General features: G+C 31.0%; 1 protein-coding gene and 1 non-coding gene across 2 annotated transcripts; one reads left to right on the forward strand and one right to left on the reverse strand.

Moving 5' to 3' along the window:
* Positions 1–1,089: 1,089 nt before the first annotated feature.
* On the forward strand, positions 1,090–1,251 carry LOC130811915 (U1 spliceosomal RNA). Its single transcript, XR_009041529.1, has one exon. It is a non-coding gene; the product is annotated as a U1 spliceosomal RNA (small nuclear RNA).
* Positions 1,252–9,896: 8,645 nt separating this feature from the next.
* On the reverse strand, positions 9,897–13,015 carry LOC130809633 (transcription factor MTB1). Its single transcript, XM_057675368.1, has one exon. It carries the CDS (start codon positions 12,188–12,190, stop codon positions 10,226–10,228), a length of 1,965 nt encoding a protein of 654 aa, XP_057531351.1. The 5' UTR covers positions 12,191–13,015; the 3' UTR covers positions 9,897–10,225.
* Positions 13,016–17,086: the final 4,071 nt, after the last annotated feature.

The raw sequence follows: 17,086 nt of genomic DNA on the forward strand, positions 1-17,086 counted from the left end.
TAATTAAAAGAACTATTATCTCATGTCATTTGTTAAAACAGACAAAATATTCATAACATTATTGTTGTGTTTCCATTCTTGTATAAAGGATTTTCTGCAAATCAAACCATAATGCGGCTTAAGATAGTGTGCACTCAAGCAAAACCTATTGATCCCAGAGTTGATTGTGATTCGGACAATATTAAGAAAAACATTTTGCTAGCCCCTGGTCATTAGGGTTCCTCTCAACTCTCTAGTTAATGCATAAGCTATCTATAAATATAATGTGACCTCATTGACTACTAATTTTCAAGCACGTCTCATTCTCATGTTGCTTTGCAGGGGCATAGCGATAGCAAAGATTTTGAAATCCTTTTTATTTTTGCTTGGTCTTTTAAATGGGGCTTTTAATTATATCAAAAGATAAAAATTTTTAAATATCAAGAAAAATAGTTCAAGAAAAATAAAGTTTATGAACAAATCACTTTAAAGTGTTATTCTTTTAACATGTCGGGTACCACCACAAATATTTAAGGTCTCTTATTTCTACATTCCTATGCGATCAATTATTTGAAATGGACTCAGAACCGAGCCTAAGCTTTGTGTTGTAGACTTGTAGTGTTTAATTACCATAAGGTATTTTCTTCAAAAACCTTTTTTCACAAATTTAAGCATCTCGAATAGATTGTCACAGTTTGCTTCATATTATACTTGTGAACTATTTTATTTAGTAAATTATTTTTAGAAATTCTATTTGAGCGTTTTATGAAACATATCAACAATTCACCCATGAACAGTGAATTGACGTTCTTTACAACATGTGAATTTCTTTACTTTGATTTGTAAAAAAAAAGTTCATATTAACCATATTTTATTTTTGTTTTACAAATAGAATAGAAAAATGAAAAAAGTATGTTCCTTGAATATGATTGCAGTTTGCAGAAGAATCGATAATTCACTCTTTACATGGCCTGATGAGAGCAAATATATTATAAGTTTCAGCACGAATGCAAATGCCATATTGGCATACATATGTAACCCACATCGGCAAGAAAACGATGGACAAGAAAAAAGATAGCTATAAAAACGCTTGGAATACATCATACAAAACCACTTACCTGGACGGGGTCTATGAGTGATCAAGAAGACTCATGGCCTAGAGTGTTGGACCCCATTGCACTTTGGTGGTAGCAACACTTTAAGATCTCCTCAAGTAGGAGAGTCTACGTCATAATTTGTGGTAGTGGGGGCCTGCGTTCGCGCGGCCCCTATCCAATTTTAGTCTAAAGTAATTTTTCTTTCTGTTGATTCATTAGTTTATAGTTCTGTTTGATTGTTTGCCATAATTAATCTGGGCCTAAATTTTAATAATTTAGGCTAGTAAGATGTTTATCCTTCGACTTTGTAGAGACGTTTCACAATCAATGCCCAAATATTTAGTTGTTTGCTTATTTATTTGGGCCTAAGTATGATTGCAGAGAAACACGTTGATTTTTTTAAATGGATATATGATGCAAGCATTGATCCATCATCGGTTATGATTCAAAGCTTTGTGTGCTTTTTATTTATTTATTGCAAAAATTGATATAAATAATTTAACTTTTCATCCAGCGGTGAATAATTTAGCCTTTAAATTATTTTTAATAGTTTAATTTTTGCCCTTAGCTTGTTAGCAACATAACTTTTTATTTTATAATAATTTAACGTTTGCCCTGAGTTACCCTGTTAGTATACTGATAGTAAACTAAGAACAAAGGTTGAATTATTTAAAAAACAATCTAAAGATGGGATAATTCAAAACAGACGGATGAAAGGTTGAATTATTAATATTAATTTTTTCTTATTTATTTAATTTTTGAAAGAAAATTCAGGAGTTGCGCATTTAATGTGGGCTTTTGACTGCATGAGAGCCCTAACAACTAGTCAAGGTAAAAAAAAAAAAGTATCTAACCACCTGTAGGGCTGAAGTTATAGGACATTTATTTTTTTTGACTGAATGATAATCTTTAATGGTTGTAGAAGTAGTTTTTTGATGGACTTTGTTTCAGGGAATTTGTTAGTTCATTAGTTAATGAATTTCTTGTTAACAAATAAAGCTTTAAAACATTATGTGGTCAGACAGTAAGTGGCAACTAAATGAAATTGGACACACTATTTTCATGAACTAAAGATAGGAAATATTTCAATATATGAATATTTGCTTTGGAGAAAGCTGGAAAGCCATGAACTAAATGAAATATGGACACATTATCTTCATCAAAAGCAATAAATCAATCGAAATTATTTCCCAAAAATATTTAATTCAAACAACCAAATCGTTATTCTTGTATAGACTTGGTACACAGTATTCGAAAAGTGTGCACCATAAATATTTCATGTAAATATTTTTTAGTTTATAAAAAATATTTTTTAATATTTACAAAAAAAGTCCTATATCTTAACTATAACTCATAACAAACTAAATTGATGGACTGATGGTTATATTTTCTAAAACTTCAAAGTCCGCGGTTGTTTTTAACATTGACTATTATTAAACAGCTTGTTCTACAACTTTTTACTCCTACTACATAATGCTACCTTAGTCTTTTACAATTTGTTACATATTTTTTGTATGTTTAATGAGATTTGTTATATTTCTAAGTCTAGCTATGACTCCACATTATCTCATTGATTTTTATCCATACATTAAATTTATATTTTCATTTTATCCTTTTTTTTAACATAATTTATCTTATTCTATGTAATATTTCTTTGCCCCATAGAGAATTCTATATTTTATTGACAATATTAAATTATTTATTATTATTTATTATTTGACAGTTGGGTGGATAAGAGAAAATATTTAAACTGTATGAATATTTAAAGATAAAAAAAAAAGTATAAACGAGATAAAAAAACCGGTAGAATCTTTACCTAAATTAGAGTTGTAGCGATTTAGTAGAATATTTAGAAATCTATTTAGAATTTAGGCAAAAGTGTCAAAAAGTACCAAATAAATTTTTTTCCAAGAAGTACCAAGTAAAAAAAGTTTTATCAAAAAATATCTAACAAAATTTTTTCTTTTCCAAAGAGTACCAATTAACGTTTTTCTTCAGTTAACCATTAAATATAACGGTTGACTAGTCAAAATCGAATTCTTCCTCATCGATTTCTTTTCCAATTTAACTTCGATTTTGAGTAAAAAGTAGATGAAGAAGACACTAAGAAAATTTTCGATTTTGACCAGTCAACCGTTATATTTGACGGTCAACTAAAGGAGAATGTTAATTGCTACTTTTTGAAAAAGAAAAAATTTTGTTAGGTATTTTTTGACAATTTTTTATTGGGTACTTTTTAGAAATTTTGTTTATTTATTAGGTACTTTTTAACATTTTTTCTTAGGATTTATAATATTAATCTGCAATGAAATTCAATCTGATTAAACTCTTCGTTAAACTTTTAAACAATTTAAAGGTTATAATTATGAACTTTGAGCAAAATATAAATTATGGACCCCTTAAATCTAAAGTTACGTTTTATTATATTTTGGTATTTGTAAATTTGTTTATTAATACTTTAATTAGTATGATTATTTTTTATTAATATATTAAAATATTGCTAAATTTTATAATTACATGAAACCACTATATCATTTATTTTAATTAAACTAATAAAAATAATAAATTAAAAATTATCAAAAGAGATTATAAAATTAGCATAAAATAATAATAATATGTTGGTCACCTAAATTAATTTATACTGGCATATCCTAACACAAACATTCAATGCAAAGCTAATAATACAAATTTATTAACCAATTCATCTAATTATCTTTTAAAAAAATATATTAAATGTGAATTCAAATTAAATTTTAAATTTCTCCTTATCCATTTAAATTTTACTACATAATACACAAAGACCCTCATTTTAATTTTAACATATAACAAAACTATAAAAACCTTCACAAAAGACCTGTACAAATGGAAGCCACAGCCCACACTACAACATTAGGATGATCAAGTGTTATTTTTATACTCCCTCCGTTTTCTAATGTTCTTCTCATTTATACTATTCTATTTGAAGAGAAAAATTTGATTAAGATTTTTAAGATACATATAGATGATAAAATATATCCATGTGAGATCTCGTTAGATTTGTCTTAATATGTACTTTTTTATCATATATTTTTTATACTTTTTTATAATGCGTATTTAGAGATATTAAGGCTCGACTGTTGCTTTGAAAACTGTACAAAAAGTAAATGAGAAGAAAAAAAAACGGAGGGAGTGTTAAACAGATAAGGTTACAATAAAAGTTGATGAACATGATGTTTTAATAAATTGGGTAATCATAATAATTTTATTAAACATGGAAAGCATCAATAAACACGATTAATAAGTTAAGTGGTCCCTTAAAAACGTGTCTTTCGCATACCAATTAGCAATTACTACTCTTGTGACTCAAGAAAGATCCAAATTTCAGACGCCATCAATTTTGATTATTACTATCTCCGTTTCTACATTTAATTTCAAATATAATTTATCAATTTTAATGTTAAATTTTAATTAAGATTTCTCAATATCTCAATATATACTTTTTTAATATAAATTTTTTAAAACTGTTTAAAACTCAGAATTTAAATTATTTACCTTTAAATTTATATCAAGATTCGCAAAAAAAGTAAATGAAGATAACAAGTGAAAACAGAGGGAGTACTATATAATATTAAGACTATTATTTTGAGAATTAGATTTTATCTTAGTTGTAGAGCAAGTAAAATTTTTCAAAAAAAAATTAAAAGATTTGATTTTTAATTAGTTTTTTTCTTTTCTCAATCTATTGTGAAATAAAAAATTTTAGTTTATAGAATTAGTTTTTTTTTTCTAATTATGGCATATAGGCCTTTTTCTAGATAAAACGGGTGGGTGAACTTATTTTTATTTGAGTAAATATCACTTTTTTTAGATATAATAAGCGTTGCTTTCTTCATCAATCCCTTCTTTCCCTCAACTTATTATGCAATAATAAAAAACACAAACAAGAAAGTAAATATGATAATAGACTAAGCACAAGACAAGATCGGTAGAAAAACAAAATCAAGATCTCGTCTTAGGAGCTTTCTATTAAGGACATTTCATATTTAATTTGATTTGAAATTAACTTAAAATTTGAATAAAATTTTGTTGGATTAAATTTGAAAATTATACATGTAATCAAAAAATAACCTAATAGGAAATTAGTAGAAAGGCGTAGCAGTTATATCAAAGCGTGAAAAATTAGTTTGCAAAAAAGATTTTTCGTGATTATATCAAAACAAATTAATTTTTGGTTTTTGATTTTTCAATTCAAATCCAAACTAAATTCAAAAATTTAAATCAAACAAAATCAATTTCCAGTTTTCCAATCAAAAGATCCGAACTAAAGTTTCAACTAAAAAATAAATCTAAACTGTAAACTGTAAAGTTTATTAGAAAACTAAAATTTAATTATTATTTAAAAAGTTTAAAAGTTATAGTTGGAAAATTAGGGATTATAAATTAAAATTAATCAAATAAAGACTTATTTTTATTGTAAGAGCGCTTAAATTTTTTTTGGTTAGTATCACATACCCCAATCTTTTTGCACGCCGAATTACACAAAGTTTACTCCACTAGTACTTTAGCCCAATTCAGAAAATAAACTCTTATTTTAATACAATTTAGAAATTTAGTTTCTGGTTTTTCTTTTTTAGACTTAAATCTATTTCAAGCAAATCTTGTATGAGAACGTCTCAATGTCCCAAATTTTAACTTTCTTATTGTTAGATTATCTTAAATAAAAATTTGCATATTTCGTATTCTTTAGAATTATTTGGTTTAAGTTTACTATCAAAATAACTTTCACTCCTCGAATAAAGTAATACTTTATTTGACTTCAAACATCTATGTAAGGTAGGGCACTAGAACTTTTTTATTTTGTTATTTAGGATAAATTAGAAAATTTTCTGACAAATAGTACATCAATTTCAAACAATTTTCATTAATACTAACGTTGATGTATGAGTTTTATGGAGATGGTACTTTTATTTTTATTAATTGTCGTTGTATTGTCTCATTTAATTACTCTTTTTTTTAATAGGGTACCCAACACATTAAAAGAGGAGAAGAATTGTATGAAAATTAAACTTAAGTCTTTACATGAGAAAAATAATACTTATATCAATTCTCCGAATTCCTTTCCTCGACTAACTCTCTTAAAATATATTTATAAACTTTTTTATTTAACTGTTAATTCCTTTGAATAACATCATTTTAGCAATAATTCAAATCTACGTTAGTGGGAAAATTTGTATACAATCACTTTTAATAATAATTCAAAAAATTACTTTATATAACAGTTCATTTTTTATACGGAAAATGATGAAAGAAGGGGAGCAGTTATTTTGAAAAATCACATATAATTGATATCGATCGATCAAATTATAATTTAACTTGTAAACTCTATTTATATTATTAATTTTTTTAAAAAAGTTTACTATGCAAAATGATTTGAAGTGACAATTTTGTATTACACACCACAAAAAGCAACAATTTTAAAGATTCTTGTTTTAAAATAAAACTATTAGTATAAAAAGTTGTAATTAGTTTTATAAAAATTTTCGTTAGGCTTAGGTAAATAGATCTATGTTGATCAATCAAGTAAAAAAAAAGGTATAATACGATATTAAAAAGAAACAAATCTACCCATCAAAGAAAGAGGCAAGACAGTGTTGAAATTGATTGCACTGATGGTTGCAAACTTGCAATTAACCAACTACTCACTATTAAGATATTACTAATACTAATAATCAATACAAATATTAAAAAATTAAAATGAAAAATTAAATTGTCTCGCATCATCGTCATATTCAATGTCCTGCTTAGAAGTAGGGTTTGAGTGATGGAAAATAATGGATAATCCATACCCACAGGAAGTACTAGAGAAAAGCAGTCGATTTTACTCTCCAAACATATAGAAACCCTGCATAAAAAGAATATAGATGATGACATTTTTACAAATAAACGAGAATTAAAAAAAATAATAGAAACACTATCTAAAATAAAATTTTTACAAAGTTAAAAAATATTCTAAAAAAAAAATCAAATAATTTCTTAGAGAGAAAGGTAGCAACGAATCGCTTTCTAATTTCTACCCAACAAAAGAAGAAAAGTTACTAGTCTAATTTCTTACAATCACTTATGCACGTAAGGAGTATATTGAATAGTGATTGTGACTAATGTGTAAGAAAAAAAATATATTTCCTCTGTTTTTTTTTGTTTGTCTATTTTACTTTTTCATGTATTTAACGCAAATTTTGAGCCTCGATATCTCATCATACGTATAATAATATTTTTTAAAAATTATATATTAAAATTTTTTGCATCAAGACGAATCTAACAAGATCCCACACGAATATATTTTGTCTTGAATATATACTTTGAAAAATCAAATTTAAATTTCTCTCTTATAAAGTGGAAAAACTTAAAGTGGAAAATAAAAAGGAATGGAGGGAGTAGTCAAGTAAGATCTTATTTGAATGGTCTAATCGCTTACTTTCATAAATTTTATATGTGCATAGTTCAACATATAAATCATCAAAATAACACATAAGATTGCATAAGAAATCAAATGTATCAAGTATAATGGAATAGAAAAAGTATTAAAAACTCTAAATTCTGTGAATGAGTTTAAAAGTGTGAAAAATGAGAAAAATATATGGATGAACATATGACAATTTTTTAAATAAGGGGACTACACATTACAAAATCGTAATTCACTATTCTCAAATTATATGAGAGGTATAGTACATGACATAATCTTTTGAGTCAGCATAAACATATTTTCCCCTTTTATTAAATAATGTCTCATTAATTTTAAGAGCAAATATAAAAAAGGAAAAAAAAAAGAAAAAGGAAAAAAGTAGCATAAATTAAAAAGGTAGCATGATGCCCCATTTATATCCACCCATTAGGTGGTTGAATACAATACATATCATGTGACTAAACAACAACATGGACAAAAATGATACAACTATGGTTTACATCATTCAATCAATTCCATAATATTCACACACAAACACACACCAAAACCCTCAAAGAAAAGAAAATCCTACAAGAATAATAGGTCCCATAATTTCAAATAGCATCTTCTTGTTTTCTTTGAAAATATTATTTCATGTTTCATTTTCTTTTAGAACTCGTTTTTATTTTGACTTTTTGTTAGCCCATCCACAATTTTCATATTTATTATAGATTTATTACGTTATCGACATTCTATCATTTATTGTAACATCTATAATTTTATATAATTCAGATGTGTAATGAGATTAATAAGTCAATGTAATTATAATACTTCCTCAAATTCATTGAAAATGAGACATTTACCTTTTAATACTATTCACTTATTACTCTTAATTTTATTTTATTCTTAATTTATAAATTAAAAAATAGTTAAATGAAATCTTGTTTAATTCGTCTCAATGCAAAGATTGTTAATATCTATTTTTTATAATATTTCGTTATGTATAATAACAAGTATTAAGCATTAAATAAGTGCATTGGATAGTATGACTCCTTTTCTATGAATTGGAGGGAGTATAATATAATTCAACATAATTTGAAATTGAAAAACTACAATTCTTAAATTAAAAAACGATAGGATTAAATTATATAGTGACAACTTTAAGTGTCATTAATGTTAAATGGTGGGAAATTGGAAATGATAATAAAAGTTTAGTGTAATTTTAGTACGATAACATCTGGATAAATTTAATAATCATATTTATACAGCTTTGATCATCTCATTTTCTTCATAAAATTCAATTTAATAGTATACTATTATTTATAGAAATGGTATGAGGCGATAATAGAGGTGAAATCCTAATTTGAAGTGTTGTAAATAATGGTCATTCTGATGTCGTAAATAAAGGTGATTCATTATTTTAGAATGAAGAATACATGGACATGATCACAACGTGAAATAAATGGGCATTATTTAGACCCCAATAAAAAAAAGTTGATCATACAACTTGCAACTTGCAAAGCCACTAACAGATTTTTTTTTAGTTAATTATTTAACAACCCTACAATAACATATTTAAAAGAATATAAAAAAAAAAGGATAGAAATTATAGAGTATAAATATAATTTTAAACATGTTGATAGATTCTAAATTTTATACTATATCTTTATTAGAAAACGCCTTAAAGACGTTTGTTAGCATGATCCTACATAGAATGATCATTCAAGACAAGAATACTGCAGAAGCAATCAGTATGGTAGTAATTCTATTTGAAAACGTGTGTTCTCTTGGCCGACACTTCAAAAGCAATACAAAGAGCTACTTCTATACTACAATCAACTATGTACTTTCAAATGTCCATCAGTTACACCATAACTTTCACACTCCCTAGCAGAAAAATTTTGTGTATCAACACATGTTTATCCCATTACAAAGGTGGGTCCACCAGCGTGTTTAAAATTAACTAGTCAAATCAAATACTCCAATCAGCTATCTCCTCTAAACACCAAGTTTTACTGTCTGTAATGGATGTCATCTATGGTGTTACCATTGAGTATTGTAGTGAACACTCCTGAATACTCCCTCTTATATGCTCCAAAGTATGTCACATGGAGTCACTATGCTGATCCGACAAAACATGACCGACTTGACTTAAACTCGACTCAAAGCATTTTTGAAACCAAACCGAGAGATATAATCGAATGCACACTTCTAATTTGAATCATGCAAGTACATTTGAATTAACGAGCGATCCAATTAGACACGTAAACACAAGTACCCGAGTCTGAATAACAATCGTATCCTATCATCCAAATGCATGTACATATACTAATCATACCAAAATGCAAATATTTCAACAAATAACATACGTAAAGCCTTATAGGAAGGATAATACGATGTAAAGACGGAATGAGAATCGAAAATCATTAGCTTCTTACGAAGATAGTGAACGTACACATTTGATTTTTCGAATTAGATATAGCTAGAATTCTTCTCATATGACAAAATATGTATAATTATGAACAGAACAAAAAAACAATTTGCAAAGTCTCTATGTAGTCAATTGGCAGTTATTCTATTTCTAATGGATGCTGTTTGAACCACCTATTTCTCCTTTAATCTTCTTTTGCTGCAAAATCAAAACCTCAGCAGAAGTCATAGAATGTGATTCTTTTTCTCTACTTTACTACCCAATTACACCTACTAATTAAACAGAAACTACAAGTTCCTATCCACCAGTCGACGAAGGACCTTGCAACGATTTCGATTCATGTGTAAATGCAGCCAATAATTTTTCTTTCGTTAGCTGATCCGAATCATCAGACCTGATAACGAAAGTATGAAACACAGTATCCGTACCTGCAGCGAGTTTCGAATCGACAACATTGATTTCCGAATCTTTGAACGCCCGGATGACTCTGGCAACTGGGTGTGAATCCAGCGCACAACTAACTTTAACTACCACCTCGTCGTGCACAGCCTGAACTTCAACATCCGAGGCTTGTCCCTGCGAATCTGCACCAGAGTTTGCTTCTGTGCTTGATGTTTTATCCTTTGAAGCGTTGTTAAGTTTCTCTCGTTCGGTTTCCATGTCTTTAAGCTTCTTCTGCAACTCAGTGATATATGAAATCGCATCACCGAGTAGAGATGCTTTATCCATCTTGGATATGTTGGGAACGACTGCTCGCAACGCACAGAACCGTTGATTGAGCTTCTCTCTACGTTGTCGTTCTGCCTCGACGTGATTAAGAGGCTCTTCTCTTCCATTAGCAGGCTTACGCCCTCGTTTACGTGGCCTTCGATCATCTGAAGGACCCGCTCTATCATCTCTACCAGACACCTCAGCATCCGAGTGTTCGGATTCAGCACTACCCGGCTGAGAAATCACTGATGGCCTAGAGGTTGCTCCTGAAAAATCAATCTCGATTTGAGCCGGTTTTTGCTGCTGGAACTGGTTAAGTCGATACTCGTTTCGTATACCATTCACATAGTCCTGCAGCCTCGTCGTGTTTTGAGGGTTATAGATCTCGGTAGTCGTCGCATGTTTTATGCCCGGAATGCTACTCCAATTTGTACCATGAACACCATTCCTAGGACTTTGTCCTGCAAAAGAAAGCTTATTTCCATTTGAATAAGCATCCCAATTCCTATCCTCCATCCTTTTCACTGCAAGTTTCTCCCTGAATGGAGGACGGACTGCGGGGTTTAGATTCTGCCCAAAAACCTTCGTAGCATTGTCGACCCCACGACCAGGGGCAAGGGCCGGTGTAGGAAGGGTACTAATTACAGAAGCACGGGCAGCTACAGTCGAGGCTATAGGAGCATGGACAGGAGCAAGGGCGGGCCTAGGAGCAGAACCGGAAGCAGGAATCGTCGAGGGCAACGGAACAGGATCATCATCCTCAATCTTATGGATTACAACAGGCAAAGACAGGGTCGGTTTAGGTCGAACTACTGTAGGGGAAGTAAATGCAAACTTAAGGGCCTTTAATACATCCTGATGCTCCTTTATGGCCCTCACTGAACCCAACTCAACAACACCAAATTCAGTAGGAATCAAGATTACAGTCTGAATCCCAGCAGATTTCGCAAGAAATGATCTAACACAATAATCCAATTTCGACCTTAAAAGATCAGATTCCCAAACATGTTTACCAGAAGCAAAACATTTCCCTGGTCCACCTTCACCTCTAGGAAAAGAAAAATACATAGAAACCAAAAAGAACATCTCCATATCAGTAACCCTATCCAATCTACAAGCCAAATTATCATCATCAGAACCACCAAACAATGTATTCAATTTCTGAAGAACCCTTTTCCTAATCTTTTGTTGAGCTTCGTCCTCAAGCCTAAAATTCAAAAGTCGAGTCGCCTCCGATTCTTCCCCTTCTCTAGGTTCCCTACAATAACCATCCCCCCAGCTCAAAACCATTTCCCCCGATTTCGCCCTCGAAACTTGCCAAAAGAACCCATAATTCCAGCTAAAATTAGAGGCATTAGGCCTCTCAACAAGATCACATAACTTAATCTGAATATTCTCATTGTTCTCAATACTCACTAATGAAGTTTCAGCTGTAAATGGGCTTGAAATCAAGTATTCAAAAGCTTTAGTACCCAATATGGAGGCGATCATAGCCTTATCTTCTTCATTCCAAACTAACCCTCCACCCATACCCAGCTTTATATTTGTCATATAATCAATCAAAATCACAAATTAATCCCTAAATATGAAATACCAACCATATAAAGTAAACCCCAATTTTAAATCTCAGTCGAAAACCCTAAATTACAAACACATACCCACCACTTCATTTCTATATTTATAGCTAGAAATAGACTACAAAACTACAAATCCGTTAAATTCAATCACATGTTAAGAATTTAACAAGTGCCCACTTAATTTCAGATCTCATAGATTTTACCCACATGAAAAAAGATTATCACGTTCTTTAAATTACCCAAAAATAGTCAATCAAATATCAATTGTTACACAAAAAAGGAAATATATCAGGAAATAAAGATAAATACAAACCAGACCAGACAACTGAAAGCAGAAGAAATATGGGTTTCTGTCCACCAAAAAGACAGCAAAAACTCAATGGAAGAAGAAATAATCAAATTTTTCCCAAAAAAGAAACAATCTTTGTGTTTTTGAGAAATTATAAAGAAGAAGGTTGAAATTTAAATTTTATTTTTGTTGGTAAAAAAAGAAGAAAATAGTTAGATTGAGAAAAAAAGAAGAGGAGAGAGATGGAGGGAAGCAAAGGAAATGAGTTATTAGAGGTACAATTTCCTCTCTCTAAATGTTGTGAATACTTTTTCTCTCTCCATCTAAATCCCAACTTACAAATCTCGTGTAGACAACTATGGTTGCTTTTTGTACGGTTAAGGAATAACTATGGTTAATTGGTACACATTTGTTATTCTCGTTTGTACTTGGTGTATGGTGTGTTCACATTTCCTATGTGACACTCAAATTTGTTTGGTGTGTTTGATGAAAGATTGATTATCGGTAGTTTAATTGATAGCTCGCTCATTAATTTGAACAATTGATTTTATTTACTAGTTTAATAATTAATTTTAAATTTGCTAATATGAGTATTTTGTTCAAAAATAATTTATTGATAATAATATGTTGTTTCAACTAGTTAATTTAATTAACAGTGATATTGAATAATTTAACTATCCAATTTTCTATTTGTATCAAAATAAGCTAAAGATGTCCAATTAACCATTATTTCAAACACCCCCTTTTACCTTTCATTTTGGATTATTTTAATAAATTTGTCTTATTTTTATTTTTAGATATAGTTTTTTATTTTTAGTCTTTATATTCTCTCGTATTTTTAAATATCTCACTACTTTAATAGATATAACCTATACTTTCTCCGTTCCAAAATATTTGCACCAAATATATTTTTGCGCAATTATAACTAAAAATTATAAAAAAGTATAAAAAATTTGTATTATGAAAATATGCGATGAGACAAATAAAATATGATCCCATGTGACTATGATTTTTTATCGTATAATAGCCAAAATATGTAAAATACCATAAATTAATGAATAGTACTACAATATGCAACGAGACAAATAAAATAAGATCCCACATTCACTAGCTTATTTTACTTGCTTTTTTTTCCTTTATATTGGAACTTTATTCACGCAAGCAACCGTGAAGCCGATGGGGTTGGCCTGAACTCAGGCACCTACGATACGAGGATGTTTGATGGGCTAGATAAGGATCGGGTCAGGTTTAAGTAAATATAAGTCGAATTAGATAAGGGTCATTTAAACGTAATGAGCTTTAAATGTGCCGAGCTTTAAAAACCTGACCCATTATTATTATTAAAAGTTATTTCAATTCCCATTAATCAATTTATAACAATTAAATTATCATTTATATAATAATTAAACAAAAAAAAATAATCTCCATTAGTATTGTCATTTGTAATATTTAAGTTATTCATCAATTATGTTATTTATAAGTACCCATTTTATTTTCGATCCTTATTGATCCTTATAGCCCAATTCATTTCAATGATAATAGAATCTGTTTTCGACCCGATCAATTTTCAATAAATTCGATTATAAAATTTGATAAATTTCAATTCATCAAATATTTTTTTTTCTAAATTGAAAGCATAGACATAGACATACACTAGTACCAAGTAATCATGGTCCAAAAAGATGGAAAAAAAAACATGGTACAATGTAGGAGCAAGATATAAATAAGAGTAGTACTAAAAGGAGAGGAGAGTAGGAGTAGTAGAATTAAAAATTAAAAAAAAACTGTAAAGAATGCCAAAAGACTGACAACAGTGGTGGGCGACGATTAAACGTGCCAGACCTTGACTCGTTATGGAAAGTGGGGTTTTCTAAATTTAGAAGCGCTTTGTTTACACTTCTCCACGTTGCTCTTACCTTCTCTATTCAATCTACTATACTTCATCCATTCATTCCAATCTCAACCTCCATCTTTTAAATTTTTTTTTTTGAAATTACAATTTAAAATTTTTTTCATTCCCCAGAAAAATCAAAAAACATCAAGGCAAGGAAAACTCAACCTTTTTTATTTGTATTAGTGTGAAAACGAGGCCCATCTTCTATAAAGGGTTTCCTCGACCCACTCTTCATGTGTATACTGTCAAGGAACCAACTTAACTAAAAGCTTAAGCTGATGGTTGAGGCCTCAAGATATGTTATATACTCTAACACGCCCCCTCACACGAGACCCCATTGGGCTAGAAGTGTGGATGCGCATAGGCGCTGAATATTCCACTTTAAATGAGGGGCGGTTGAGATTCGAACCCGTGACCTCTCACGTTGGCTTCTGATACCATGTCAAGGAACCAACTTAACCAAAAGCTTAAGCTGATGGTTGATACCCTAAGATATGTTATATACTCTAACACGAGAAAGGCGAGGCCAAAAACCGCCAACACAATAGTGTCGGCAAACATCCAAAAGCTATACAGAGCAGCTATAATAGCTATACATAACCAGCAAACAACAAAGCTGGGAGAGGATCAAAGACAAAATAAAGACAGATAAAGACAAACCTAGCTGCACAACATAAACCACAAAGGCAGCAGTATGATGAAAAGCCAGCATCAAAAAAGCACAACAGTGTACAAGTCAGCACCATGAAACAAGGCAGTAGCAATCAGCATGAATAACAAAATGATCCCAACAACAAACAACAAAGAGGCAGAATGGACCAGCATCAAACACTTATGACAGAATAGCAAACAACAACCAGCAATGTGGACAACCGATGGCTGAGCAGCAACAAGCACTCAGGTTAGAACAACAACAGAGGCAGTAGTCCACAGACCTAAGTTGCTCATCAATGTGAACAAGCAGTAGCTACTGCACCAAAATTCAGCAGGCGAGGCACCAGGCAGCAGCTAGCAACAAGCTTCAAAGACAGCATCAAGCAAATAGCAGACAAGAAAAGATGGGCATATGAAATCTGCCAGAGGACAACAAAGACAACAGGTATAAAGAATCAATCGCCCAAAAGAAATCTGCTGCATCCAGAGGATTTATGCAGTTGTAGGGAAGAAATTCGGGTCCTAATCTCCTGTTGAATGTGCTTAACAAGAAGGGATGGATGTCTCACTAAGTGGTTCCAAATCGCTTCATTAAAAGCTTGCCAAATAGCATAGACAACAGACATATAAATCGCACACAACACTTCCTACTGAAGTTTGTTAAGCTTAAATTTATGGAAATCCATAACATCCATGGCCTTGAATCTAACCCCCAGTCCAAGCATTGATGTCCTCAAGGCATCGTGCACTAAAAGGGTAGTAAAAAAAAAAGGTGCTGAACAGTCTCCCTAGCAGCGGAGCACAAAGGGTATAAGTCATTCCTCCGAGATACCAAGCAAGTGAAGCCGGTCTTTGGTTTTAAGTTCACCTAAAGCCAGGAGCCAGCAACAAAACCTTGTTTTGGGAATAGACAAATTGTTCCAAACTGTAGAATGCCATTTCACCCTTTGCCTCCCCGAGAAAGTCTCCAAATACATCTCATTGATACAATAATTATCACAAAAGATCCAATGTTTCCATGTGTCTTTAACGGAGCATAGTTTCTTCATTGCCCAACTAGCTGAAGATTGAGCATTGAATAACTCCCATTTACCACCTTTAGTATAGATTTCGTGAACCCACCTTACCCAAAGAGAATCCTTCATCATATGAATATGCAAAGCAATTTTTCCCACCGCTATTTGGTTCCAAGTATAGATGTCTCTAATACCCAAACCACCCACTTTTTTAGGCTTGGACACCTCCTTCCATTTGACCATACCCGGCCTATGAGAATCAGAGACTTTAAACCATAAAAAGGACCGACAAATAGAGTTAATGCATTGGATAATCTTCTTAGGGAGAATAAAGATCTGACACTAGTAAGAAGAGATCCCTATCACAACTGAAATAATAAGTTGCAGTGTAGTTGCATAAGATAAGTGTTTAACTTGCCAACCCTTTATCCTACTAGTCATCTTATCAGCTAAGCACTCACATTCAGCAATAGATAATTGTTTAGAAGAGAGAGGGGATACCTAGGTACCTGAAAGGTAAAGTACCAAAGGAGAAATGAGTAAGATCCCTTATAGCTGCTTTGATAGTAGAATCAACTCCTGATGTATAAACGGCTGACTTTGAGACATTCGCTTGTAAACCAGAAGCCGCAGAAAAGGATTGGATAGGGATCCGAAGTTTTTATCGAGGTTTTGGGAAAAGTTGCAGGAAGCTTTTGGGAGTAAGTTGTGCTTGAGTACTGCTTTTCATCCTGCGACTGAAGGTCAAACTGAGAGAACTATTCAGACTTTAGAGGATCTTTTGAGATGTTGTGTGTTGGACTTTGAGGGTTCTTGGGAAGATAAATTATCGATGGTGGAGTTCGCCTACAACAACAGTTTCCAATCTAGTATTAGGATGGCACCATATGAAGCTCTTTATGGAAGGAAGTGTCGAGTACCTTTGTGTTGGGATTTGATGGATAGGACCATTCCCGAAGGTCCAGATGTGATTCAGGAATCCATTGATGCTCTGAAGATTGTTCAACAGAACATGAG

The sequence above is a fragment of the Amaranthus tricolor genome, chromosome 4 (genome assembly GCF_026212465.1).
Source record: "Amaranthus tricolor cultivar Red isolate AtriRed21 chromosome 4, ASM2621246v1, whole genome shotgun sequence".
Taxonomy (NCBI): Eukaryota; Viridiplantae; Streptophyta; class Magnoliopsida; order Caryophyllales; family Amaranthaceae; genus Amaranthus; species Amaranthus tricolor.

What these genes read in the sequence shown, in the direction of transcription:
- LOC130809633 (XM_057675368.1), bottom strand. Translation starts at nt 12,190, where the DNA reads ATGACAAATATAAAGCTGGGTATGGGTGGAGGGTTAGTTTGGAATGAA.